The 26,859-nt window shown below is 49.1% G+C and overlaps 1 protein-coding gene across 1 annotated transcript in view; it reads left to right on the top strand.

Annotated features, from left to right (window-relative positions):
* Positions 1 to 26,217, top strand: part of Ninj2 (ninjurin 2) — a 103,086-nt gene extending 76,869 nt beyond the window's left edge. The window contains exons 2-3 of the mRNA XM_021165805.2: positions 25,344 to 25,575; positions 26,051 to 26,217. Coding sequence (XP_021021464.2) covers positions 25,344 to 25,575; positions 26,051 to 26,217 — 399 coding nt within the window. The remainder of the gene's footprint in view (positions 1 to 25,343; positions 25,576 to 26,050) is intronic.
* Positions 26,218 to 26,859: the final 642 nt, after the last annotated feature.

Raw genomic sequence — 26,859 nt, 5'->3', positions numbered from 1 at the left:
AAGAAAGGAAGAAAGGAAGAGAGAGAGACAGAGAGAAAGGAAGAAAGGAAGGAGGGAAGGAGGGAGGGAGGAAGGAAGGAAGAAAGAAAAAGAAAGTAAGAAAGAAAGAAAGAAAGAAGGAAGGAAGGAAGGAAGGAAGGAAAGAAAGAAAGAAAGAAAGAAAGAAAGAAAGAAAGAAAGAAAGAAAGAAAGAAAGAAAGAAAGAAAGAAAGAAAGAGAGAAAGGAGTTTAACTCTATCTGTAAATATGTAAAGGCACGGCATTGACTTGGCTTCTGCTGAGGGACTCATGGTAGGTAGGTAGCACCATGTGGCAAGAAAGCACACAAGACAGGAGGGAAAAGAAAAAGTGTCACACAGTGAGAGCGGAAGGGAGCGAGACAAGCCAGGCTTGCTCTTTCATAACGAGTTGTCTCTCCAGCTTATTTATCTATTGAGTTATTTATTGAGAAAGGGTTTTGTTTTAAAGTGCAGGCTGATGTCAAGTTCATACTCCTTCTGCCTCAGCCTCCCAAGTGCTGGCACTGTAGACGTGCACCTCCACATCTGCCTCAAAATTAATTTTTCTTTAAGAGCTCCAAGTCAAGAACCTAGCTGCAGGCCTCTAATCTGAGCTGCCGGAGAGACAGGGTCAGGGAGCAAGGAGTGTGAGGCAAGCCTGAGCGAAACGACACCGACACGGTGCGACTGATCCCATCTTAAACAGAACAGACAGATATAATCGATCATGAATCCAGGAGTGAATCGCTGTGCTTCAGCAAAGTACTGTCTCCCTAAGGATCTGGACCCAGGAGCCAGAATGCCTGATAGTGTTGTCCTGTTGTTCAGGACCATTTTGTTGGATATTCCTGAGGTGAGTCAGAGTAACTGGGCGTGACAATGTAGCATGGAATCCCCTCCGTTAGGGAGGCTAAGGATTTCAAGTTTGAAGCTAGCCTGGGTAACTCAGTAAAACTGTCTCAAATCCAAAACAGGACTGGGGTTGTGTAGCTCAGGGGTAGAGCGTTTTCCTGACATCCCACAGCCCTGGCTTCCATCCTCAGGACTGGAGAGGCAGATCAGCAGTGAATCCCCTGAGCTCCGGTGCCACTTCCTCCCAATAACCGAGGACACTAGTGTGGCTTCATGACAACACAGTATCTGTATGGTCAGAGCATCCCAGTGACAGAGAACCTGACGGCTACCGAAGCTCACACAACTTCACTTGCCTGATAAGTGGTAAAGCTGAATTTGACCCGGCTTTGATTTCAAAGTCCACATCTTTGATTTGTTACAGATTAACCGAAGTTCATCACTAATGTAAATGGGGCAGTGTTTTGGCTGGTACTAGAGGCTCTGAGTCTTTAGGTTTGAAGAGTCCCGGAAGGCTGAGTAGGCAAGGGGGAAAGGAAGAGCTGGTGAGAACAGGGGAGTGCTTTGCTCTTAGCCGACCAGTTATTTCTCAGGCCCCACCTACCACTTGCCAGTTCACTCTGTTCAGAGGGTTTCCTACCAGAATGGGACCAGCAGAAACCCCTCTCAGGCTACTTCCCAAAGAGCCCGAGGCCAGCTGCAGGTTAAGATAAGCTGAGCTGAGGGAGAGAAGCCAGGCCCATGACGCCCTGACATTCATTCCCTCAGTGACGTCTATCCACAGTAGACACTGTCCCTCCAGATACCCGGGGCTCAGCCAAAAGGCCTCTGGTTTTATGACTAGCTCTATTGAGCTCCTAAGTGTTACAACTTCTACAGTCAGAGTTGCTCCTAATCTGCTGGTCAAGGTGACACATGAGTCCGTATTTGGCACAGACAGTGGGGGCTTCGCTGTTATGGCAAAGAAAAAGGATGGACCCAATGCCAAGGCGAGTTGTTGATGTGTGTGACGCAGGAAAGTGAGGGTGACAGGGCTATTTTTGCCCTATCAAGGGGCTGTCAGCAGGCAGGAGGCAGATGCTACAGGGAGCCCTGACATCAGGTACAGGACTGCAGGGCCCCACAGCCCGCAGGACCCACAGCTGCCCTCATTGTTCACAAAGACAGTGGAGAGGGGGCATCGTAGCTCTGGATCCAGAGACTGGAGCAGAGGGCCATAGGGCCCATCATCCACTTTATAAAATGAAATCCCCAGGCTGGAGAGATGGCTCAGCAGTTAAGAGCACTGACTGCTCTTCCGAAGGTCCTGAGTTCAAGTCCCAGCAACCACATGGTGGCTCACCACCCTCTGTAATGAGTTCTGACGCCCTCTTCTGGTGTGTCTGAAGACAGCTACAGTGTACTTAGATATAATAATAAATAAATCTTTGGGCTGGAGCGAGCAGAGGTCCTGAGTTCAAATTCCCAGCAACCACATGGTGGCTCACAACCATCAGTACAGCTACAGTGTACTCATATACATTAAATAAATAAATCTTTTTTATTATTATTATTTTTTTTTTTTTTTTGGTTTTTCGAGACAGGGTTTCTCTGTATAGCCCTGGCTGTCCTGGAACTCACTTTGTAGACCAGGCTGGCCTCGAACTCAGAAATCCGCCTGCCTCTGCCTCCCAAGTGCTGGGATTAAAGGCGTGCGCCACCACCGCCCGGCAATAAATCTTTTAAAAAAAAAAAAGATTTAAAATAAAATGAAATCCCTTCCCACTCACTGTCTTTCTTCTGTCTCTATGCTAAATGGCTTTGTCCTGGGCTCTGTTCAGGAATGTGTGTTAGACGGAAGGGACTATGGCCCTGGTGAACTTCCTGACGGCCTGGCACAGGGCCAGCAGGTTGTCAGAATCAGCACCTAGCAAGTGTGTCCACACCGATTACTAAAGGTGCCTTCTTCACCTGAAGGCCACTCTCCTGGAAAGTTGTTCCCAAATGGCGTCCTTTTGGGCTGCAGAGCAGGATGGGGCCGGATTCTACCCTGAAACACCGAGGTTGTCTCCCAGTCAGAAGAGGTTCTCTCTACCCTCCCTCTGTGCAGCCCTGGCATCCAGTGACCCACTGTCTTCCATTCCTGCTTTCTGGACCCCACTATGGACAGCCTCATCTCCATACTTACCACATGGCTCTAACTCTCCAGGCTGATGTCAGTGCTGCCTCTGTGCAGTTCCTTGTAGAGAACCAGAGTGTGATCAGATAGACTGATAATAGCCACTGAGGAGGCTGAGGCAGGAGGATCACAATTTCAAGGCCCACTGGGCACAGGGTAAGTGCAAGGCCAGATTGAGTGACTTAGTGCAACCTTGTCTTAAAATAAGAAGGTGTGTGTGTGTGTGTGTGTGTGTGTGTGTGTGTGTGTGCATGTGTGTGTGTAATAAGAGGATGGGGATACAGTAACAGTGTGTGAGAGACTCTAGGTTCACTCCACAATGTTGGGGGAACTATAGTGTCTCTGGAAATACAGTTCTTCTGGAATAAAATACAGTGCATGTCTCTCACATGGAGTGCTTCTCACGGCTTGCCACCAAGCTTGCTTTAGTCTTCCATGTCTGTCTGTTATGGGCTATGCATCCTCACTTTCCTTAATGTGCAGGCTCCTTCCACACTCATGGATTCAAACAAGATATTACAGAAAATATTTGGATGGCCAGGAACCAAGTGTGGGTCCTTCCCAAGATTATCATTGCTCTTTTTGTTGTTGCTTGCTTGTTTGTTTGTTTTAAGACACAGTTTCTCTGTGTAGTCCTGACTGTCCTGAACTCAGGCTGTAGACCAGGCTGGCCTCAAACTCAGAGCATCAAGTACTCTTAGCTGCCAACCTATCTCTCCAGCCTCTGTGTCACTTACTATTACCAGTATAGGAGCATAGCATCATACTTCTAAGGACTCTTTCAACTAAGTATATTTTTGATATCTTCCCATATCTACGCACCATTCCTAGGGGGTCTTTCTATACTTTTTGTTTTGTTTTGTTTTTGTTTTTTTGGTTTTTTTTTGTTGTTTTTTTTGTTTTTTGAGACAGGGTTTCTCTGTATAGCCCTGGCTGTCCTGGAACTCACTTTGTAGACCATCTGGCCTCGAACTCAGAAATCCGCCTGCCTCTGTCTCCCGAGTGCTGGGATTAAAGGCGTGCACCACCACTCCCAACTCTATACTTTTTTTAAAGCAGATCCTCACCAGATGTAGTGACTCACACCCACAAGTCCAGCACTCATGAGGCTAAGGCTTGTGTGTGCGTGTGTGTGTGTGTGTGTGTGTGTGTGTGTGTGTTGCAGGGGATTGGGGGGAGTACGTGCCCTGGTGCACCTACGAAGGTCAGAGGACAACTTTTAGGAGTTGGCTCTCTTCTTCTACCGCATGAAATTAAATTCAGGTCATCGGGCTTGGTAGCAAGCACCCCTACCGGCTAAGCCATCTCACTGGCCCAAATTTTTACATTTTAATAGATCATTGTCAAATTGCCTGCCCATAAAAGGCATGTGGTAATTTTGGAACATTCCTGCAAAGGATTCTTGTTCAGCCCCAGACTCACCCACACGATTGGCATCTCTTGAACTCTCTTCAAGCAGACTAGAACACATGCAGACATGAGCAGTTACATGCAGACTAGAACACACGCAGACCCATACATGAGCACTTACATGAGACATCCATAATGCTTTTTTTTTTGCTTCGTAGTCTCTAGTTTTTTTTTAAAAAAACAATTTATTTATATATTCTTTTAAATTATGTATGTGTGTGTGTATGTCCCGGTGAGTGTGGATGCTGACAGAGGCCAGCTCCGTGGATTCCCCGGAGCTGGAATTACAAGTGATATAAGCTACCGGACATAGGTGGTGGGAAGGGAACTTGGGACCACTGGAAGAGCAGTAAGTGCTTTACCAGTGAGCAATCACCTCAGCCCTTTCCTGATTTTCTTTATTAGACTCTCTTTAAGACCTCAGTACACAGCAGGGAAATCAGCCAAGTTGTGCCTGCCACACACCCACATTTAACCTGTGTGCTGTATTGTCTCCCATTTGTCACTGTCTTCAGACTTTAGGGTGGGGAACTGCAGCTGGGTACAGAACCATGGCATACTGCAAGCAGAACTGTGCTAGGGCCCTGAGCAGCACTCCAGCCCGTCTTCATGAGGCACAGCCCGAACAGATCAGAGGGCTAACTACTTGATAACTTGCCAGCGAAATTACCACTTTAGGTCCTTTGTCTACAAACTGAGAGTGAAGGCAATACATACCTCATGGAAGTTCGTGTGGGTGTATGTGTGTGTGTGTGTGTATCTGTGTGTGTCTGTCTGTCTGTGTGTCTGTGTGTGTGTATATGTGGGTACAGAGGCTAGGAGAGAACACCAGATGTCTTCCATCATGGCTTTCCACCATATTGACTTAGGATAGAGTATCCCCACAAACCTGAAGCTCACTCTCTGGCTGGCCGGTGAACTCTGGGAATCTGCCCGTTTCTGCCCACTCTCCACCTCCCAGAGCTAGTGTTCAGGCACATGAAACCATGCTGGGGTTTTTCTTAGGTGGGGGCTAGGGATTCAAACTTGAGTCCTCGTGCTTTATGAGATGAGCCCTTGTTACTGAGCTATCTTCTTGGAGCCTTATGGGATTATTGTGGAACAAAATGAGCTCATGGTCTCCACAGTGTTTGCCATGCAACAACTGTGTTCAAATAGTTTTAATTTTTTTCCAGTGACACTTATTGGTCTGACACTTATTCCTGTAGCCCAAGCTACTTAAGAGGCTGAGCCAGGAGGGTCATTCAAATCCAGGAATTCAAGAACCTCCTAAGCGATATAGTGAGGCCTCCTTTCAAAAGAAACAACAAAAAATTGTTGTTGTTGCTGTTGAAGGCAAGTGTGGCAGTATATCTTATAATCCTACTACTGAGCTGAGGCCAACCTGGGCTACATACTGAGCTTTTGGCCAGCCTGGGCTACAAAGTATGATCCTGTTTCAAAAACAAACAAAGAAACAAACAAGATCATTTAAGGCTTATGGTTTTTATGCCACACTTACAAAGTTTTCTTCATTCTAAGATTTAAAAAAATATTCCCAGAGTGCACTGGTACTTTTAAGAATCTGCTGGGGGGAGATTTTTGAGACTCAACACCTAAAAGAGAGCAAGGACTATTAATAAAGACAATGGCCATTTTGGGGTTTTTTTGTTTTTATTTGTTTGTCTGTTTTTTGGGACGTGGTGTCTCTGTGTAACTGGCCTCGAACTCACAGAGATCTGCCTGCCTCTGACTCCTGAGTGCTGGGATTAAAGGGTACTCCATCAGCACCTGGCCCACGGGGGCTTCCCTTCCTTTCTTATTTTACTATCTTATATGTAAGTTTGACTTTTCACAGGCTAGGACCAACACCCCACACACACACCAGCCCCGGCCCAGTCCCTGAGAGGCCAGCCCACACACGCATCATGTGGAAGCATAGGAAAAGCATCTCTAAGGCTCTCTGAGTGAACTGGTCCCTCAGAGTCTCAGTCTCAGGTCTAAAGAGTGGGCAGAGCAGTTTTCAAGCCTCTAAGCGTCGGACGTTGAGACATGGGATGGAGAGTTTGGGGCCAGACTGGGTTCCATATTGAAACTCTCAGAAAGAAACAAAACCAACCAAACCAACAAAACCCAGAATGGTGAGCTGTCCCTCCCATGCCTCATAAGGTTTTACCTGCCACCGAGTGGCAGGTGGCACTGCAGCAATGTACTGACTGGCCTGGAAGCTACAGTGTGGGGGGCTGACCAGTGCACAAGACACGTGTCTTCAGAAGCTTCCCTGTGGGAGAGGCCTTTTTTGAGGAAGGAAGCACCTACTTGGTGGTAGTCCAAAGGGCGTTGAAAGCATCCCAAACAGTAGGAAGGGGGCAGCAATTTGTAGCCTACAAATATGTATTCCATGCCTGTGACATGTTAAGCCCTTAGCTACAGAGGCCCAAGGTTGGGGAGCTGGCTGGGTTGCTCCCAGAGAGGAAGAAGAAGGATAAGGAGACGGAAAGCAACCATGAGAGACCAGTTCTCAAAATAGAGGCTTCTCCTTTTGGTTCCAGATATGACTGGCCAGATAGCCCTACGCATGACTTCATTTTACAATGGTCGCGGGCTTTGCTTATCCTTCAATGCATTCTGGCTCCAGTTCCCAGGTGACTGTGGGTCCGTAAGATTACTCATGTGCAAATACCCTTTTCTGAGTAGTTCACACGTTTGACACTCTGTACACCTTCTGTTGCTAATTTAACTGGAATTGTTCTGTCTCTGGGGGCTTTGCGGTGGCTTCGGTGGGTCTGCATTCCCAGGGGTCTGCAACCAGCCACTGCCACATGACACCCCCACCACCATACACACACACACACACACACACACACACACACACAGAAATCCAGATGTCAGGGCATGCAGCCTCACCTGGTTATCCAACTCTGCCCCCTGACCCACTCTGGTTTTGCTCTTGATCCAGGCCAGAACTTATTCCACTACCATTGTACCCTGACACAGAGTCCCCAGGGGGGCTCCGCCCCTGGGACAGGTTATGATAACAGTTTTCCTTTGCTATGGGCCCCTCCTTTGCAGGCAGTTCTACCATCTGCATGCAATGTAAGTAAGGGCTTAGAAGTGGGACATTTAGGTCCCTTCCATGCAGATCTGAATGCCTCTCCACACCTCTAGAGTCAAGGAATGGAGTCCCACAGAGGCCCAAAGTGACTCCTTACTGAGAACACAGTCATGGAGGTGAAAGATTCCTTCAGAGGGCTGTCTCTGGCCAAGCCTTACAGGCCTGCCCTGGGGGTGGGGGTGGGATATTTGGTGGATGCTATGGAAACCTGAGCTCTGGTTTCAGCACACCTGCTACGTGACAGTGGAAGGTTTCCTTGCTGTGTAGCTGGTTCCTTGTTTATAGAATAACAAGGTTGGACACAGCCCTACTCCGCAGTTGTATCCAGTTTGTGGGAAAGTGCCCACAGTTTGAAAGTGAATGCCTTGAAGTGGGGTTAGTCCTTTCTGGTGAAAAGGAGAGATTTCCCCTCCTCCTTCCACCTCTGAAGGTGTCTGAATTTGTTGTGCCTTTTATTGCTCCCTAATCCTGGCTCTTGAGAAATGATCCTTGCTGGCACCATGGACTGAGAGGAGGGAATCTCCACACACCCAAAAATGAACACCTAGGCTAAGCTGGGGTCCTCACTGTTTAGAGAACAACTTTAGGCCAGTTCAGGAACAACAAAGTGGACTCTATTTTCCCCAGGGGCCGTGATCCTCTGTGTCAGAGACCCCCTAACCCTTCTCTCCTGTACTTGGCTTCTCTGGACCTGCTCAGACAGGCAGCCCCAAAACAGAGCTCACACTTGGTTTAGTGCCCTTTCTCCCCCTCCTCCCCTTTTTGGGGACAAGGTTTCACGTTGTAACCCAGGCTATTCTCAAACTCACGATCCTCCTGTCTCTGCCTCCTAAAGCAGAATATTTCATGTGTGTGCTTTATTCCTGGTCTCAAAGAAACTAGATAAGTGATCGCCCAGGAGCTATAGGAGCAGGCCCAGATCTGGCACCTTTTGTTTTGCTTCCATGTATGTCTTTGTGAGGGTGTCAGATCCGATGGAACTTGAGTTAAAGACAGTTGTGAGCTGCCATGTGGTTGCTGGGAACCGAACCAGGGTTCTCTGGTAGAGAAGCCAATGCTCTTGACCTCTGAGCCATCTTTCCAGACCCCAAGGCTTTTTTTTTTTTTTTAAAACACTTAAGAACAAAACAAATCATCAGGCTAGCAAGATGGCTCAGTGAGGAAAGGTACACACAGTCACACCTAGTCACCTGAAACCCACGTGGTAGGAAGAAGAAAGTCACCACCTCCGGAGAGCTGACTTGTAATTGCCCCATCCAAAGATAAATAAATAATAACTCTGAGGAAAAAGGAAAAAATATATATGATGATAGTCTTAACTGTCACCTTAACTGGATATAGAATTGTCATGGGAGCTGGAGAGATGGCTCAGTGGTTAAGAGCACTGGGTGCACCTCCAGAGGTCCTGAGTTCAATTCCCAGTAACCACATGGTGGCTTATAACCATCTATAATCAGATCTCTTCTGGCCTGTAGGCAGAGTATATGCAGGTAGACTGCTGTATACATAACAAACAAACAATTGTCATGGAAACCCGCTACCACAGCTGTGACCGTGTTACCTGGAAAGGTTTAACGGAGTAGAAGAGGCCCACCTCAAATGCCAGCAGTGCCACCTTAGGTCCAGCCCACCTCAAATGCCAGCAGTACCACCTTAGGTCCAGCCCACCTCAAATGCCAGCAGTGCCACCTTAGGTCCAGCAGCACAGAGTAGTGCCCCAGGGTAAGGAGGCAGATGTCAACCTTGCTTGCCCTCACCTTCTAAAAATATAGAGGAAGCATGAGCCCTGCTTGTCACCACACAGCTATCCAGTTGCTCCCAGTATGGTCCCTGTCTGCCACCTAGCACCTGCTCCCTTGGGCCTCTTACTTGACAGCTGACTTGGGTCTCTGATGAAAGCCGGGTACCAGCATTCATCTCCTTTCTGAGTGTGAACACAATGTAGTCAGCTGTCTCGTTGTCCCGATGCCAAGCTTTCCCTGCCATGATGGGCCACGCCCTCAAACTGTTAGCCAGAACACAGCCCTCCTCCTTTAAGTTGCTCCTTATCGGATATTTGGTCAACAAGAACAGTAACCATGTAATACAATATGGGAGCTTGGAAAAGCATGTGTCCAGTACACACAAGGTACAATTCTCAATACCAGTCAATAAGCAAACCAACAAACAAAGAAAGAAAAGGAATAAAGGAATCTGTCAGTGGGGGCTGGGGAGGTAGCTCAGTGGTTAAGAACTCTTAACCACTCTTTCACAGGACCCTGGGGTCACATGGTGCCTCACAGCGGTCTGAAACTTAAGTTCCAGAGCATCCAGTGCCCCTTCTGGTCTCTGAAGGCACCAGATACACATGTGGTGCATAGATGTGCATTGAGGCAAACACTTATACACATGAAATAATAATATTGGGCTGGAAAGATGGCTTAGAGGTTAAGAGCACTGACTGCTCTTCTGAAGGTCCTGAGTTTGAATTCCAGCAACCACATGGTGGCTCACAACCATCCGTAATGAGATCTGATGCCCTCTTCTGGTGTGTCTGAAGAGAGCTACAGTGTACTTATATATAATAAATAAACAAATCTTTAAAAAAAAAGAGAGAAAACAAAAGGGGCTGGAGAGATGGCTCAGGGGTTAGGAGCACTGACTGCTCTTCCAGAGGTCCTGAGTCCAGTTTCCAACAACCACATGGTGGCTCACAACCATTTGTAATGGGATCTGTTGCCCTCTTCTGGTGTGTCTGATGAGAGCAATGGTGTACTCATATACATAAAATAAACAAATCTTTAAAAAAAATTTTTTAAAAAATAATAAAATTTTAAAAAAGAATTTATCCTAGGTACAACCTAGAGATGAGACTGTTATAGTTCAATTCTTATCCTATCAAACTTACATATGTATATAAATATGTGTTTGTAAATAGGATGACACCATCACTCTTTGTAATAGTAGTACCCCCCTTTTTAGCAAGTAACTAATAGAGGTCCCAAGTCACCCAGCAACTAAGGGTGGGGTGGTGCTGAGTCCCAACTCATGTCCTGAATGTTCACTGCCTTTAAATGGGCTAAGGTTCAAACGCCAAATAAGCTAGCAGTACATACACATGAAACCAGAACCCTGGCCAAAGAAGGGCTGGCTCTCACATGCAAGCCTAAACTTGCCTTGGTGTCAAGTCCAGCCTAGGAGCAGGGCTTGCCCCAGTGCTCCTGAGTTCTCTCGGGCAAAGCTGGCCTTGGTCTTACAGCAAAGCCGTGCAATGATGGAGGCAGCTGTCAAGCAGAAGGCTTGAGGGAGCAGGTGCTAGGTGGCAGACAGGGACCGTACTGGGAGCAACTGGATAGCTGTGTGGTGACAAGCAGGGCTCATGCTTCCTTAGTATTTTTAGAAGGTGAGGGCAAGCAAGGTTGACATCTGACTCCTTACCCTGGGGCACTGCCTTGGGCTTCAGAAAAGCTTGTGGCCAGGACAATGTCAGTGAAGGGGAGATGAGCATGCACAGGTGACCCTCCATCCATCCATCCACCCACCCACCCATCCATCCACCCACCCACCCATCCATCCACCCACCCACCCATCCATCCACCCACCCACCCATCCATCCACCCACCCACCCACCCACCCATCCACCCGTCTACTCGTAGTGTAGGCAGACACTGCTCTGGGCACTAGAGGACTGACTTCCCCAGAGCTCCAGTCTTCCAGGACCAGGGCAAAAGACCAAGAGCTGTGAGTGGCAGACAGAATAGCACAAAGGTTAGGGGGTTGGAACTCTGACCTAGGGCAGACCTGGATTCAAGTCTTGACTCTTATGCCTCTCAGCTGTGCGACCTTGGGCAAGCTAACCTCTCAAAGATCCCCTCAGAGGGTTTTGATGAAAGATGAATGGGTGGGTGCATGTGAAGAATTTGAAAGAACATAACGCACCAGGTGAGGTGGTGCATGACCTGAGAGGCAGAGGCAGGAGAATCTCTGTGTTCAAGGCCAGCCTGGTCTACAGAGCAAGTTCCAGGACAGCCAGGGCTACACAGAGAAACCCTGTCTTGGGGGTGGGGGGGAGGAGAAGGAAAGAAACAAAGAAAAAAGAAACAAATAAACACAATAGCACCAAGTCAGCAAGGGTCTTGAAGAGGGACAAGACAGATCAGCAGGTAAAAGCTCTTGCCACTTGAGCCAGCTGATCTGAGTTCAATCCTGTGACCCACATTCCATGCCCCTTCCAGAGGACTCAGGTTCGTTTCCTAGCATCCACATGTTGATTCATAACCATCTGTAACTCTAGTTCCAGGGGATCTGATGCCCCCTTCTGGCTTCTGAGGACACCAAGCATGAACTTGGTACATAGACATACATGAATGCAAATTCATATACATACACACACACACACACACACACACATAGTTTTGTTTTTTTTTTTTAAAGAGGTCATGGTCAGGTCAGACATGGAAGTACATGCCTATAACTCCAGTTCCCCAGGAGGAGGAAGAAAGAATTCAAGGCCACCTATGTAACACTCATGGTGAGTGCACCCAGCACTTGCAAGGTGGAGGCAGGAGGATTAGGAGTTCAAGGTCATCCTCAGCTACTGAAAGGCCACATGAGACAGTCTCAAAAAAAAAAAAAAAAGTGCAGCTCTAGGACTGGGCTGGGGATGGAGCTCAGTTCAGAGGGCGGGAGGGGTTGCTTCCTCCTAAGAACAAGGTTTTTTTGTTTTTGTTTGTTTGTTTGTTTTTTGAGACAGGGTTTCTCTGTATAGTCCTGGCTGTCCTGGAACTCACTTTGTAGACCAGGCTGGCCTCGAACTCAGAAATCCGCCTGCCTCTGCCTCCCAAGTACTGGGGTTAAAGGCTTGCGCCATGCCCGGTTTACGTACAAGTTTTTATCTTGGTCCCCATGACTGGAGAAAGACAGAGAATCTGCCAGTTTGCCAGGGCCTGATGCTGGGCTGTTTCCAGTGCAATCCCTTGACCCTTAGTTAAGAAGCTATTTTAGCTATTTTGTTGGGGGTTTGCTCAATCCAGAGTAGGCCTACACTGGTTTCTGGTGAGAAGGAAATCTTTCAGATGAAGGTCCTTCCAGACATCAGAAGCAGAGAAGCAGCAAGGCTTCGTGGGGGCTCCAAGGTCACCCAGCAGAGACAGGGAGAGCAGGCTCCAGTCAGACCCCCCTGGCTCCACACAGAACTCTGCCATTGCTGGCTTGCTCGCTCCCCCTCGGTTTCCTTCAGCTTTGTCTGCATCAGAGGAGCTGCCGAGTGCAGGGTGGGCTCAGTGACTGTGTGGGCACAGTCCTGCTGACTCATGCTGGCAAGCCAGTCAAAGGTGGCCCCTCAGGACTGTCGTCACCCCAGCACTGGGGACTCTGTGCTCCCTGCATCCTCTCTTGTTTATTCCCTCTATAGTCTATTTCATCTATGGCCAGTACCAAGGATACTGCAGTACAGCAAGCAAGATGCTACATTGAAGGGGGTCTGGAACACAATTCCTCTTCCGTCTGTTAGGCCCTTTCTGAATGAATGCAGAGTTCATTTACTTGTTCATTTGCCCTGTCAGGTGAGGTGCTGCAGCACTGAGGGAGTCAAAGTCTACAAGTCTCCACAGCAGCCATTGGGGTGGCAGGAAGGGTCATTTTATCTCCTGGCTTCCCCACTTTAGACAATTTATTCCCTGCTAACCCTTGCCGTTTTAGGAGATTAGGAGGGCAGGACTGTACTGCAGGCAGGGATCTTCACTGCATCCTAGATGTCTGCGTCTGATAGGAGGAGCTGGACTGAATAGGCAGGCATCTTGGCAGGCTCTCTCTGGGCTGGATGGGGTGGAAAATTCATCACCTTCCCCTTTTCCCATCCAGCTGACAGATACCATGGCCTGCTGGGGGTCTTCTCACCTGGACTCCAGCCAGGAACTGTCAGTACTTCTTGTTCTAATTGCATTACATGCCAAACAAGAATTCTTGCCTTTTGAAATGTATGCTCTAGTGGGGACACCAAACTCACTCTAGTTGTGGTGTGCAATGTTGACTTTCAACTTCAGAACTAACTTCTGGGTTTGCTTGTCTTTGTTTGGAGACAAAGGCATCTCTCTCTCTCTTCTTTCTTTCCTTCCTTTTTTCTTTTTTCTTTTTTTTTTTTTTTTTGGTTTTTCGAGACAGGGTTTCTCTTTATAGCTCTGGCTGTCCTGGAGCTCACTTTGTAGACCAGGCTGTACTCGAACTCAGAAATCCGCCTGCCTCTGCCTCCCGAGTGCTGGGATTAAAGGCGTGCGCCACCACGCCCGGCTTTCCTTCCTTCTTTCTTTGTTTATTTTTTATTCTACATTTAGACTTCTCTCTGGATTCAGGTTCTCCATTACAGCTTGGAGAAATCCCGTGGCTCAGATGTTCTGAGGTGGCAGAACCCTTCAGCACCCATGACGCCTCAGCTCTGGTGTGGCCTAGAGGAAAGGGGCCTCGGGCTCTCGGAGACAAGGCAATGGTGTGCCTATAATGGATATAGGGGAGAGATGCTGCCACCCATCCTGGCTGCCAGGATAAAATGAAATCTGGGCTTCGTTTCATTGGTTTTCCTGTGGGAAAACCTAGAAATACTACATTAAAATTCTTTAGACTGGTCCTTTGAGGGTCTGTTTGGTTCTTTTTTGAGGCAAGGTCTCTCACTCTTGAAGTCCAGGTTGACCTGGAACATCCTGCGTAGCCCAGGCTAGCCTTAAACAATCCTTTTACCCCAGCTTCCTAAGTACTGGGCTTGAAGGTTCGAGCCATAATTCTGGGTGGGCCTTTTGAGGCTTGTGAAAGCTGGGTGTAGTGGCTTAGCGACCCAGGTCCCAGATCCCAGGAACTCTAATACTTAAAAGCTGGGTGATCCTAGCAACTTCACCGAACTGTTCTGACCCTTGGTTTCCGGGGAGCAGAGGGGGGAGGTGCTATTAAATGAATTAAAAGGCAAAATCAATATGAAACTGGCCAGCAGAGGCGCTCAGAAAGAGACTTCCAGGGCAGCCATGGATAGGGCAGTGGCCTCATGCCCGCCCATCTCTCCTGAGTGTCTGATTCAGTCATGAAACCAGAGAACCTGCCTGCCCATCCCCCGCCCCTGTTGGGGTTCCAGTGAAAGGGAAGTGGTCTGTCACCAAGCCACGCCTCTGACCCAGCACCTTCATTACCGTGTGCTCCCCGCTGCTTCTGCTTCCACATCAAATCCACACGCGTTGAGAACCATATTCAAGAAAGAGCACCGGCCTAAGGACTTCCATATGGGCACACAGCCCTTCAGATCTGACGGCTTTGGGCAGCCAATTTCTTGGAACTTCGGTTCCTTCACTTAAAATTTGGAACTAGTTCCATTTTCAGAGCTGTGCCCGGCAGGCAGCATTGTCTTTGACTGTTGCTCTTTCCGTGTTAACTCTTTTACTTGGCTCTTAAAAGTAGGATCCACGCGGCAGCGGAGCAGCGGAGGTGGGCTGGCTGGACCTGGACAATATTGCTTTGGGGGAAACTCTAGAGCCAAAGTGGACTCTAGAGCTAAGTGCCAAATGGGGCTGGAAACCTCCAAGCAAAGTTCTAACCCAGAAAGTGCTCTAGTCTGGGGTGAGCACGGGGAGGGGGAGGGGGGACAGATAGATCCTTGGGCAGTTTGTGTGTGGTAAATCCATGGTTAACTGCACTCTGAGTAGTCTTTCCTAAAGGCCACTGGCCAAGTTCTGTTTGCTGGGGAGATGGGCGAGCTCCCCGCAAAGAGTAAGCAGGCCCCGCCGCGCTCTCCCACGCAGGTCCTCCCTCGCAGCCTTCCTGCATATTCTGCCTCCTCTAGTGGAGGACCAACCCTTATTGACGCCTGTAATTCTCACTTGGGTTTCCGAAGGAAGACTCAGATTCCTGCCGGGGAGGGGCTGAGCTAACCTGAGCCTCTCTGAGCTGTTTCCTGGCCTCCCCTGCGGGACAACCGCAGTCTCGTAGCCCCCCCCCCCAGGCCACGCCCCTCGTCTTTAATGTTGTACGGTCCAGGCCCAGTCCTGGGGCCTTGGGCAAGAGCTGGAGCCTCCCAGGGAGGCTGGATCCAAGGCTGGAGGAGCTTTCAGGGCCAGTCAGGGATTATCACCAGAATAACACGCAAAAGACACCCCGCCCTACCGCGGATTAGAGGCTGTAGATTTTTAAGGGCAAGACCGCTGCTCTTGGCATGGAAGGCCAAGGGCGGCACAGTGGCGGCATGGGGCCTGCCCCAAACAGAGAGCCGCAGGAGTCTGCCCTTTTGTGGGTTTTGGCCTGAAGACAGTGACAGCACCGGGCCTGTCAGCCCTACGTGAGGATTACAGTCCAGGAGAGAAAAAGACAGTCCTTGGGGGTGGAGCAGGTTTTCCACAGACGTCCCAAGCCACTCCCCTGTCCCGGAAGTGATGCCACACCCTAAAGCTCTTTTCTTTAATAAATTTGTGGGAAAGCACTGTGTATTTGAGACACTTAAGTTTCTTCTCCAGCATCCTAGCACCAAACACAAGCAAGGGACTGAGCTCGGGGACTGTGCAACCCAAGAATATGCAAGAGAGGATCTAAAGGGTGGAGACAGTGGTTGGGCATGGTGGGACAACCTAAGTTCAAGGCCAGCTGGGCTATGCAGTGAGACGGTGTCTAAAAGGGCAGGGAAGACAGCAGAAGAGGGAGCCATCTAGAGGCCTAAAGAAGGCCAAAGGCCAACACAGACAGGGGAACAGAGCCTGTACCCAGGGAAGGGGTCTAGTAGAAAGAGGACACTTCCTCCAGGGGCATAGAGCAGACAGGCCTCCAGAACAGGCAAGAAGGGTGGAGTATGTTTAGGGAACGGTGACTAATGTGTACCATTGCTTCTCAGCATCCTGCTCCAGGCACAGGCAGAGCCTTCAAAAACGGTTAGCTGTTAGCCCGCCCCATGGGGAAGGGTGGGGAGAAGAGTAAGAGACAGGCTGGAGAGATGAGCAGCCCAGAAGGCAGAAGTCTGCAGGCCAAGGGCAGGAGCAGGGGCCCTGGATACACAGTGTCATCAGGCTTGGGCGAATATTTCCTTTTCTTGAGAGATTGTTGTGGTATGGCATGCCTTGGGTGTGGACAGAGGCTGCCCAAGGAGTGGCGAGGCTTTTCAAGTCTCTGGGGCTAGTGGAAAAGCTAAATGGTGCCTACACCAAAAGTTGGGCTGGGACAGGCTCTGAGTCAGAAGAGATTATTTAAAATGCCTGTAGGGCCACATATGGGCGTATAATCCTGAGTTGGGGGTTGGTCTTACATATGTTCAGGATTTCTCAAGGGCCTGCTTCCCATCCTTCCTCCCTCCACTTGGATGCTGATGATCAAACCCAAGGCCTCAGGAATACTACAAGACAAACATTCTACAAGGGAGCTTAAGCCCCAGCTGCGCACAGCAAACAGGACAGACGTTCCCTTCTCACAGCAGAAGTAGCCGAGGTCGACCAGTTCTCCCAGATGCTTCTGTTAAATGTTTTAACATTTTCAATCCAAGGCAAACATCTGTCTTCTTTGCCCATAGCAGTGCAGGGGTTGGAGACACAAGCCTGGAAGACTCAGGCAAGTCTGGAGCAAGCTTCCCTGGGACTAAGGGCTAGACTTCCATTGAGCAGTGTGCCCTGACCAGACTATAGGATTAGTTCCCTTCATCTCACTACCACCATGGAGTTCATCTTTAGGGTTCTTTGTTTTGTTTCTTTCTCAGGTTGTCCTTGCTTTCCTCCTATCTCAGTCTCCTGAGTGCTGGGATTACAGACACGTGCCATCCTGCATTGTTCATATGCTTGTCATTAGACCCTAAGCATGTTTTAGCTTCTGGAATATTGTGGGGGAGGGGTTAAGATGCTGACTCCAGTACAGAGGGAAGGGCACTCTACTGTGTGGTTTTCCGTGAGTTCCTTGGACTCTTTGCATTCTGCCCACTACATGGTGATGCTCTCATCTTTGCAGGGCTGAGCGAGGACTAAGCTGACTCATGTCCTGTATTTAACTCTGTGCCAGATGCCAGATATGTCCTCCATAACCATGAGCTACATGGTTCCAGGGTGTTGGAGCTACACAGCCACAGAGTATATTGAGCCTACATGGGCTCCAGCGTATGTGCAACACAGTGGGGCAGGTCCATCACCTTCCCAAGCTGGACTCTGATAAGGCAGCAGAACATCCCAACACCTATTTTAAACCCATGAGTAGAATAATTTTCCTGGGGTTAACATTTAAACAAGCACTCTAGGCTGGACCCACCCTTTCCTGGGGTGGGAAAACAGCCTCTGGAAGCCGGGGACTCATGGCCAACTTTCCAGGTGCTCTTAGAATCTCTAGGTGGCCTACCGAAAGGTCATCATTTGACCTACTCTCTGTGTAGCCTGCCTGGGTTTGAGCTGACACACAGAAGGACTGCCTGCATGGCTTTTCTCAAAACTGACAGGAGTGAATCATCCAAAGGTCACCAGTGCCTGGGGCTGCAAGAAGCAAAGTGATTCACTGTCTCTAGCCTGGCCTGGCCCCACAGCTGCCTGGCCTTAATTCCTCTCAGCGGATAGTCTCAAGCCTGAGACTCTCCACCCAGAGGAGGGAGCCTCCTCCTTCCTCGATGGCTCTGCTAAAAAGAACTCAGCTCTGTACTTGCACAGACAGGGACAGGGTTGGGAGAGCTGGCCTGCTCACACACCAGCTTGATGGATCAGAGAAGGGACCAGGTCTCTACCTTCAGCTGGGTTCTGGGTCTTTTGTAGCCTCTTGGTAGAACAATTTTATCCAAATTCCATCACACACACACACACACACACACACACACACACACACCATGAGACAGCATCCATGTAATCTCATTTCTAAGAAAAAGCAGGATGAGATGGTGGACATCAAGGTCCCTGATAACTAGAATGTCAATAGACAATGTGACAATGTGTTTACTTTTCTGTTAGAGCCAGTCCCTTCCTGTTTGCCTGAATTGAGTAAAGAAGCAAAAATACACAACAACAAAGATGAAGGGCTGAATTAAGGAGCTGACTTGAAGGGATAGGATCCCCAGGCTTGGGGTTGGGTGGGGCCTGGCAAGAGGGCTAAAGGGATTGCAAACTGGAATGGGGGAGGTGAGGCAAGAGCAGGGGTGGGGGGGGAGTGGGGGGGGAATTAGGTCTTTGATGTGCTCACCCCCTACCTACCCACCCCAATCACAAAACCCACATACTTTAGTCCTGAAGGTACTCTGGGTCCCAGAATGGACCTCTAGGATTCCCTCAGCATAACCCCTGCCCCTCGACTCACACCTACTACAGCTGCCTTCAGGTTCCCAGGCATCCCTGGCTGGCAGGATTCTCGGGGGTGGGGGGGTGGGAGGGGCTGTTACATCTTGAACAGGGTCTCCTGGACCCTGGCCTCGGACTCTGTCCCTCTGTTACTAAGTGAGTGTATAGAATGAAGGAGAGCAGGCCCTGAGTAAGATTCTGAGAGATGAGCTGGGCGTGGTGGCGCACGCCTTTAATCCCAGCACTCGGGAGGCAGAGGCAGGCGGATTTCTGAGTTCGAGGCCAGCCTGGTCTACAAAGTGAGTGCCAGGACAGCCAGGGCTACACAGAGAAACCCTGTCTCGAAAAACCAAAAAAAAAAAAAAAAAAAAAAAGATTCTGAGAGATGACCATTGTGAGACAGAGCTCACAATCTTGGATTCTGCCTTAACTTCCAGGGAAGAAGGCTCACTCCGCCTCCCCACAGCCCATCTCCTCCAGAGGCCTGGTTTTTCCTCACGTTGTATAGATATGAAACTGAGCACCCATGCTCTGGGGAAAACTGAACCCCAAAGCCAGGAACCCAAGATCATGAACCGCCTCCTTAGCAGGGTTTGAGCTGGGCTGGAACTTCCAGCCTCCTGGTCCAAGCTCTGCAGACGGGCCCTGGATGCTGTCCCTCGGCCCATGGGAGAGGCCAAGGCAAGTAGGAGCCAGGGATTCTGACTCCATGAAACGAGAATGATTCATGCTGAATGTCTCTGCTCCCTGATCCAGCCCACATTCCCGGGCCTTTGTTCTGACCCGCCGGGGCTCCGGCCTTAAAGGGCCAGATCTTCCAAAGCACCACCCTGTTGCAACCCCATGACCCTCGCTTAGCCAGATCCCTGATGGAGTTTCTAGTGGGCTAAGGAGAAGGATGCAGGATTTAGGGCAGCAACCTGTGGGTCGAGACCCCCTGTATTGGAAACCATACATTTACATTATGATTCAAAGCAATAACAAAAATTGCAGTTATAAGTAGCAATGAAAATAATTTTATGGTTGGGGGTCATCACAACATGAGGAACTTGTATTAAAGGGCCAAAGCATTAGGAAGGCTGGGAAACACTGGTTTAGGACAGCAGATTCCATTCTCAGACCCAGCAGGTCGGGGGAGGGGCGCGGGGGTGGGGCGGGGGTTGGAGAGATAGAGACTGTAGGGCGTAGCGAATTTTTTCCTCACTTGCAAAGATCCAAAGAGATCAAAGCAATTTCCTCCAGAGTCTCACAGCCCCTCCCTCTGAGCACACCTTCCTCCCAGGCTGCAGGTCTGTGCTGTTCCCACCTGGGGATCCCTCCCTCATCCCCCTCAGACCCAGCTTCCTGTTCCTTTGTTTTGGTTTGCTATCTTTCTGTTTGGCCCAGGATGGCCTTAAACTCAAAAGCCTCCTGCCTCTGCCTCCCATATGTTGACATTATGGGCAATACCACCAGGTTCAGCCAGCACTGGCTTTCTTAAACTGTTCCTTGCCAGCTGTGTCTGGTGGGTTCTAGGCTATCCACTTGTGTGTATTCAGGCTCGGGTCTTCAGGTTCCACAATTCTGTCCTGTCATGTGGTGGGGCACTTCCTTGGGACTGAAATATCACTCTGACACCTAGTTCCCAAGCAGCTTCTTTGAACCTCGCATGCCACCCTGTGGACACAGGAGAACTGGCCTTCGGGAGAGTAGCACAGCTTCAAGCAAAATGAAAGCGAGACCTGAATTCTGAGAGGTCTACACCTTCTAAACCCACAGTTATCCCACATCCTCTGCGAAACAGGCTCTTAAAGCAACAGCAACAAAAGGTAGAGAAGCTGGAGGTGGGACTCGGTAGCAGAATGAATGGTGTGCATGTGTGAAGGCCTGGTAACACACACACACACACACACACACACACACACACACGCACGCACGCACGCACACGCACACGCAAGCATGAGAGAGGGGGGATTAAAGTTGAGATTATAACACTTTTTTGTAGAGACTTGGAATGACGTTTCCCAGCATCTCCTGCTCTTTCAGGACTCCTTAATCCCCCAAGCCCCACCTACAGCCAATGTTAAACACCTGGCTAGAGGTTTGAGTTAAGGCTCTGCCCCTGAAAGTTTTTAGAGACAGCCAGTCTATCAACTCTTGAATCAGGTGTGAGCTGCTTTTGGTAGGAGGGGCAAAGTCCTGAAGGATGGTAAGGAAGGGCTTGAGAGGGGATGGGAAACAGCTCAAAGGTGGGGGGTTGGGAAGTGGGGATGGGGGGGCAGCCCATTGGAAAATGTTGATATGTGAGCCATCTGTTGGTGTTCTCAGAGTGATTCAGAACAGGCCTTAATCAAATGAGCCAGGGCCTTGGCCTACAGCCTTGGGTCCGATGTAACCATTGGCCTCCCCATGGAGTCTGGAAGAGGGTACTAGATCCCCCTAGATCTGAAGTTAGAGGTGACTGAGAGCCACCTGTGTCGGCTGTGTCTTCGGTAAGAGCAGCAAGTGCTCTTAACAGAAGCGTATCTCCTCCTCTGGAGTTCAGTGTTTTCATTTTCATTTTTTAGTTCTGGGGACTCGACTTTATCGTTCTATAAACATGAATTTTGTAAAGTAGTTTACAATTAAGACCTCCATTTGTCAAGGATTTCTAGCTTTCAAACAGCTCTGGGCACAGCCTTACAGCCTTGGAGTTTCCCCATCCTTCCCCAGTCAGCTTCTAGCGGTTTTAGTTATTGATACAATTTTGTCTGCGGCCTACAAAGCTAATCTCCTCATGAGATCACAGCACAGGAAGGGAGAGAGGAGCATGCTGTCAGGCAGAAACAAAGGCTTCCCTCCTCATCCCAAGAAGCCAGCAATCCAAGGCGGTGGGGTGGTCGCTGTTCTAGCTCAGGGCTTCTGAAAGGCCTTCCTTACCTTGTTTTCTAACAGTTGTGTGTAGGGTGCTATTTTAACCCCGAGGCGATGACTTCAAACAATGCCACTCTCTCTGTTCTCATATAGCTCAGGGAAAGGATAAATGTTATTTTCAGCTAGGGCCACCCAAATGTGTTCAATTAAAACACATTTGAACCTTGTATAGATTAATTGAAATTGTGTGGCTAGGGGAAAGTGCATTCTTGTGGAGGTCAGAGTTCAAAGCCGGGTGTTTTCCACAATCACTCTTCATTTTGAGACCGTCTCTCACCAAACCCGGTGTTCCCAGACTGACTGAGATTGGCTGCAGACTCCAGAATCCACCCATCTCTGCTCCCCAGTGCCTGGCGAGCATAACAAACAGTCTGAACTCAGGTCTTCACTCTTGCAGCTCCCCAAGCTTGACTGATCCTCCTGTCTCTCTCTATCGCTGGAGAAGGCCAGTGGGAGACTAGGAGTCCCTGGGATGGCCCTTCTTCCTGGCTGCCTGCCTACCAGGGACTCTAACTCCTCCAACAGGCCACCTGCTGATGGACTGGCCCAACCAGTTCCAGACCAGATTGGCACCGGCGACTCAACAGTCCCCGGCAATTCAAGCCCTCCTTCTTTAAACTGGCCAATCCTAAATTGGAGGAGGAAAACTTTTTAGCGAATCTAAAACCTGCAGCTCTCAAGAAGAGATTGGATTTATTTTTTTTTCTTTTCCTTTTAGCCCCAGTTTGCTTTTGGGGGTGGGACATCTCTTTCTCCCGTGTCTGCTTTGTGTGTGTTTCTTTGCCTTCAAGAAATGACTTTCGGGCTGGTGAGATGGCTCAGCAGGTAAGAGCACCCGACTGCTCTTCCAAAGGTCCAGAGTTCAAATCCCAGCAACCACATGGTGGCTCACAACTATCCGTAACAAGATCTGACTCCCTCTTCTGGTGTGTCTGAAGACAGCTACAGTGTACTTACATATAATAAATAAATAAATATATATTTAAAAAAAAAAAAAAGAAATGACTTTCTTCAACTGCAGATTCTGTCTGCTGCTGTCTGTGGTGGCTGAGACTTCTCCTCTGCTCCCCGTTGTGCTCAGGCTTTGTCCTGCCTTTCAATTCTTTAACTGGCTGAGAAGGCACAACAGTCAAGACCCTGTCTGTAGATTATTAGGATTACAAGTGTGTGTCACCAGCAGCCACTTGTGTTGTCCTGGGGGATCAAATCTAGGGCTCTATGCTAAGCATCCTACCAAGAGGACCACAGTAGAGCCTCCAGTCTGATTTTGATGGTCATGAACAATAACTGGTGACCAGGGCCCGATGTGAGCAGCTTGTATCCCAGTGGGTGGAGAACAGGGGTGAGTGGTGACTGTCTCTTCTAACTCACCCAGCCTCACTTCTTCCTGGTGGGCATGCTCCATCTACATTTAATAAGGAGTCCCTGTGAATCTCCAGTCTCATCCCCTAGCCAAGGTTACACCTGACTTCCCCATCTCCTCTGCATTCCTATCCTACCTAAAGCTGGAGTGCACACTTCAGCTCAGAGGCTGAGGCCAGAAGATGGCAAATTTGAACTGTGCCTGGACTATACATGAGACCCTGTCTTTAAATATATGTGTGTATGTATATATATATGTGCGTGTGTGTGCATGTACCAAAGCAGAAAAAAAACAAAACAAATAATTTCAAGAGAGCCTACACATGAGCCACCACGTTCAAACTCCAAAACGACTGTTAGGCTATCTTGGGTATACTTATTAGTGTCTATTTAAAATTTTTCACTTACCACCCTCGTGTGTCCATCACACATGGCACGGCACACATGTAGGTGTCGGGATGACGCATGTGTGGGTGTCACGACAGTTTTGAGAAGTGGGTTCTTCCTTTCACCCCCAGTTCCACGCATCAAGCTCAGGTCCTCAGGTTTGGGCAGCAAGCATGAGTGCCTGTTGAACCATCTAGCCAGTCCCATCTATTCTGAGACCTGATGTAGCCCAGGCTGGCCTTATATTTGTGGTGATTGCCCTGGCTCTGTTTTTCCAGTACTGTGATTTCAGATGTTACAACCACAACTGGCTTCCTTTAAAGCCCTGATTCTGATTAAACAGGCCTCTCCGTCTCAAAAGGCCTAGGTATAATTAACTACCTGAGCCTTGTGAAGATGTGAAGGGATGTGGAGAACTTACTAGAGTCATGCTGAGTAAAAGAGACACCCAAACTCCCTGAAACTTATTTCTCTCATCCACCCACCAATGGATAGGTGATCCATTCATCCATCCATCCCAGTCTATAGACCTACCCGCCCACAGTTTACCTATATCTCTTCATCCACCCACTCAGTGATCTCTCCATCCACAGCCCACCCACCCCACCCACCACTGACTTTAGGCTGTTAGACTTTACAGCAAGCACTTTTACTCACTGAGCCACCTCACAGGCCCTTCTGCTTTGAGACAGGGTCTTGTGTAGCTCAGGCTGGCCTCAAATACCTGCTCCTCTCTCACCTCTGCCTTCTTTGCCTTCCTATTCTAGGGTTACAGGTGGCCACCACCATGCGCTGTGAGACCACAGCACGTGTAGAGTCTTCCTGCTTCTGCCTCTTCTTTTTTCTTTTCTTTTTTTTTTTTTTAAAGATTTATTTATTTATTACATGTAAGTACACTGTAGCTGTCTTCAGACACTCCAGAAGAGGGCGCCAGATCTCATTACGGATGGTTGTGAGCCACCATGTGGTTGCTGGGATTAGAACTCTGGACCTTCGGAAGAGCAGTCGGGTGCTCTTAACCACTGAGCCATCTCACCAGCCCCCGCTTCTGCCTCTTCTAGTTCCATCTGCCCCAAGCACTCTTGAGCGACTACAGAGGTCTTGCAGCGCCCCCTCTGGGATATTAGAATTAGTGAGAACAAGAACTTGCTTTTATATCTCAAAAAAAGTAATTTTATTTAGCAGGGCAGTGGGGGTGCATGCCTTTAATCCCATCACATAGGGTTAGGGTGAGGCAGGTGAATCTCTGAGTTCAAGGCCAGCCTCATCTACAAAGAGAGATCTAGGATAGCCAAGGCTATACAGAGAAACTCTGCCCTGGAGAACAAAAACAAACCAAATTATTTTAAAATAATTTAAAATATTAATTTGTTTCAGCAATGGCAGGAATTGAAACCATCGCCCAGGGCATGCTGGGAAGCACTATACACCGAGATACATCTCTAGTCTTCCCAAACAAGTTTTCAAGTTAAGACCTTTCAACTACTATGCATGGCTGTGTAGACGTGTTTTCTAATAGCCCATGGTCCTTTATATGCGGGAGTGGGAAGGAAGCTCTAGGACTCCTGACCCAGGTACTCGCTAAGGTGGGGCTGGCCATTCTGGAGGAAGTGTGTTTTCCATTTCAGCCAGGTCTCAGATCTCCTTCTGTTATCTGCCTTCATCTGACAACATGAAGGTGTACGGCAATAGCGAAACAGATTCCGTCACGTTGCGTTAGTTAACTCAGAGCTTAGCGGTCCACGATCCACAGAGGTTCCATCCACCAATCCATTCAACCAACAGTCCACCCACTACTCACCTCCGCATCCTCCCAACCTTTCATTGGTTTCAGGTCTTTAGCTGAGCAGGGAGGCTGTCACTGTCACCCAAGAGGACATTTCATCGCCTTTGGGGAGGGTATTAAGACCCCTGTCTTCTTCCCAGCCCCTTTAACAGATTCTCTTCTCTTCTAGCACAGGCACTCCATGCGCGGAGGGAACCAGCGTATCGACCTGAACTTTTATGCCACCAAGAAGAGTTTGGCAGAGAGCATACTGGAAGTGGCGCTCTTTATGTCCAATGCCATGCGGCTGAAATCAGTGCTGCAGCAAGGGCCATTCGCGCAGTACTACACCACCCTCGTCACCCTCATCATTGTCTCTCTGTTCTTGCAAGTGGTCATTAGCCTCCTCCTTGTGTTCATCCGTAAGGAGCCCAGCCTGGAGTCAGGCTTTCTGCCTTGGCGCCCCCTGGTGGTAGGAAAGGTCCCAGCCACCTGCTAACCTCTACGTCTAGTAACAGATCCTACACTAAGGGCACCCCCAGTCCTATCTCCTCATATCCCATGGGTGGGCACTTCTCAGCAGCTGATAAATGACTGACTCTACTAGCTAGTGACAATTTCTTGTGTCCGTTGTATTGGAAGCACACCTTCCCTCGTAGACGATGTTTTTGCATCCCAATGTCCATTCTATGAATCATCCTGTAGATGTTTCATGTGCTAGAAGACTCGAACACACTTCAGTCCAGTGACTTCATTTCTTCCTGATAGGTTTCCAAAGCCAGGTTGTCTCCAAATTCATGGGTGGGGAGAGGGAAGCTCCAGGCTTTGGCCGTGCTAGATTGACCCTTACCCACCCACCATCCACCACCACTCACCCCGATCTCCTTGTCTCTACAGCCATGCTGAACCTGAATGAGGTAGAGAACCAGAGGCATTTAAATAAGCTCAACAATGCTGCCACCATCTTGGTCTTCATAACTGTGGTCATCAATATTTTTATCACTGCTTTCGGAGCACACAATGCAGGCTCCATGGCTGCCAGGACCTCCAGCAATCCTATTTGATGACTACGTAGGTCCCAGGTGAATGAGGCAGAGGCCCAGAGGACCTCAGATCCAAGGGCTCACCACTGACTTTCTCGGTCTCTGGAGGTCAGAGTACCCTCATACAGAAAGAGGGCTCTCTTTCCGTCCTCCCACCACCACACACACACCAAGAGGGAAGGTCTATAGGCCCATAGGCAAGGGAGTCCTTGAAGAGCTGACAGGCCTCCCGAAGTACACACACGATGGGGGATGGGATACATGTGTAAATCTCCCACAATGCATGTACCATGGATGCTGTGTTGCATGCATGAGTCATGGATGTATCTGCACCTTGAATGCTAGGTTGTAGGTTCGAGCCTATACATGCACACTGACTGTTGGTATACAAATGTCAGCCTCCAACAGAATCTTCACAGTTGGTGCTTGTTTATAAGCATGCCTCCCCCAACCCTCAAGTACACGCACCACGAGGGCTGCTGGCAAGCTGGTTTCAGACTCCAATCAGGACATTCAGAGTGCTGGTTTAAAGCACGGGCCTCACACAGGACATGCACCATGAGCGATGTGTTACAAGCATGAGCTTCCCACCGTATATCCACAAGCTCTGGTGTGAAGGAATGGGCCTGCCACGGCAAATACATCATGAGGGATACAGGAGTC

The sequence above is a fragment of the Mus caroli genome, unplaced genomic scaffold, assembly GCF_978045245.1.
Source record: "Mus caroli unplaced genomic scaffold, Mus_caroli_1 scaffold_7, whole genome shotgun sequence".
NCBI lineage: Eukaryota > Metazoa > Chordata > Mammalia > Rodentia > Muridae > Mus > Mus caroli.
This window is presented reverse-complemented; position numbering and strand designations above follow the sequence as displayed.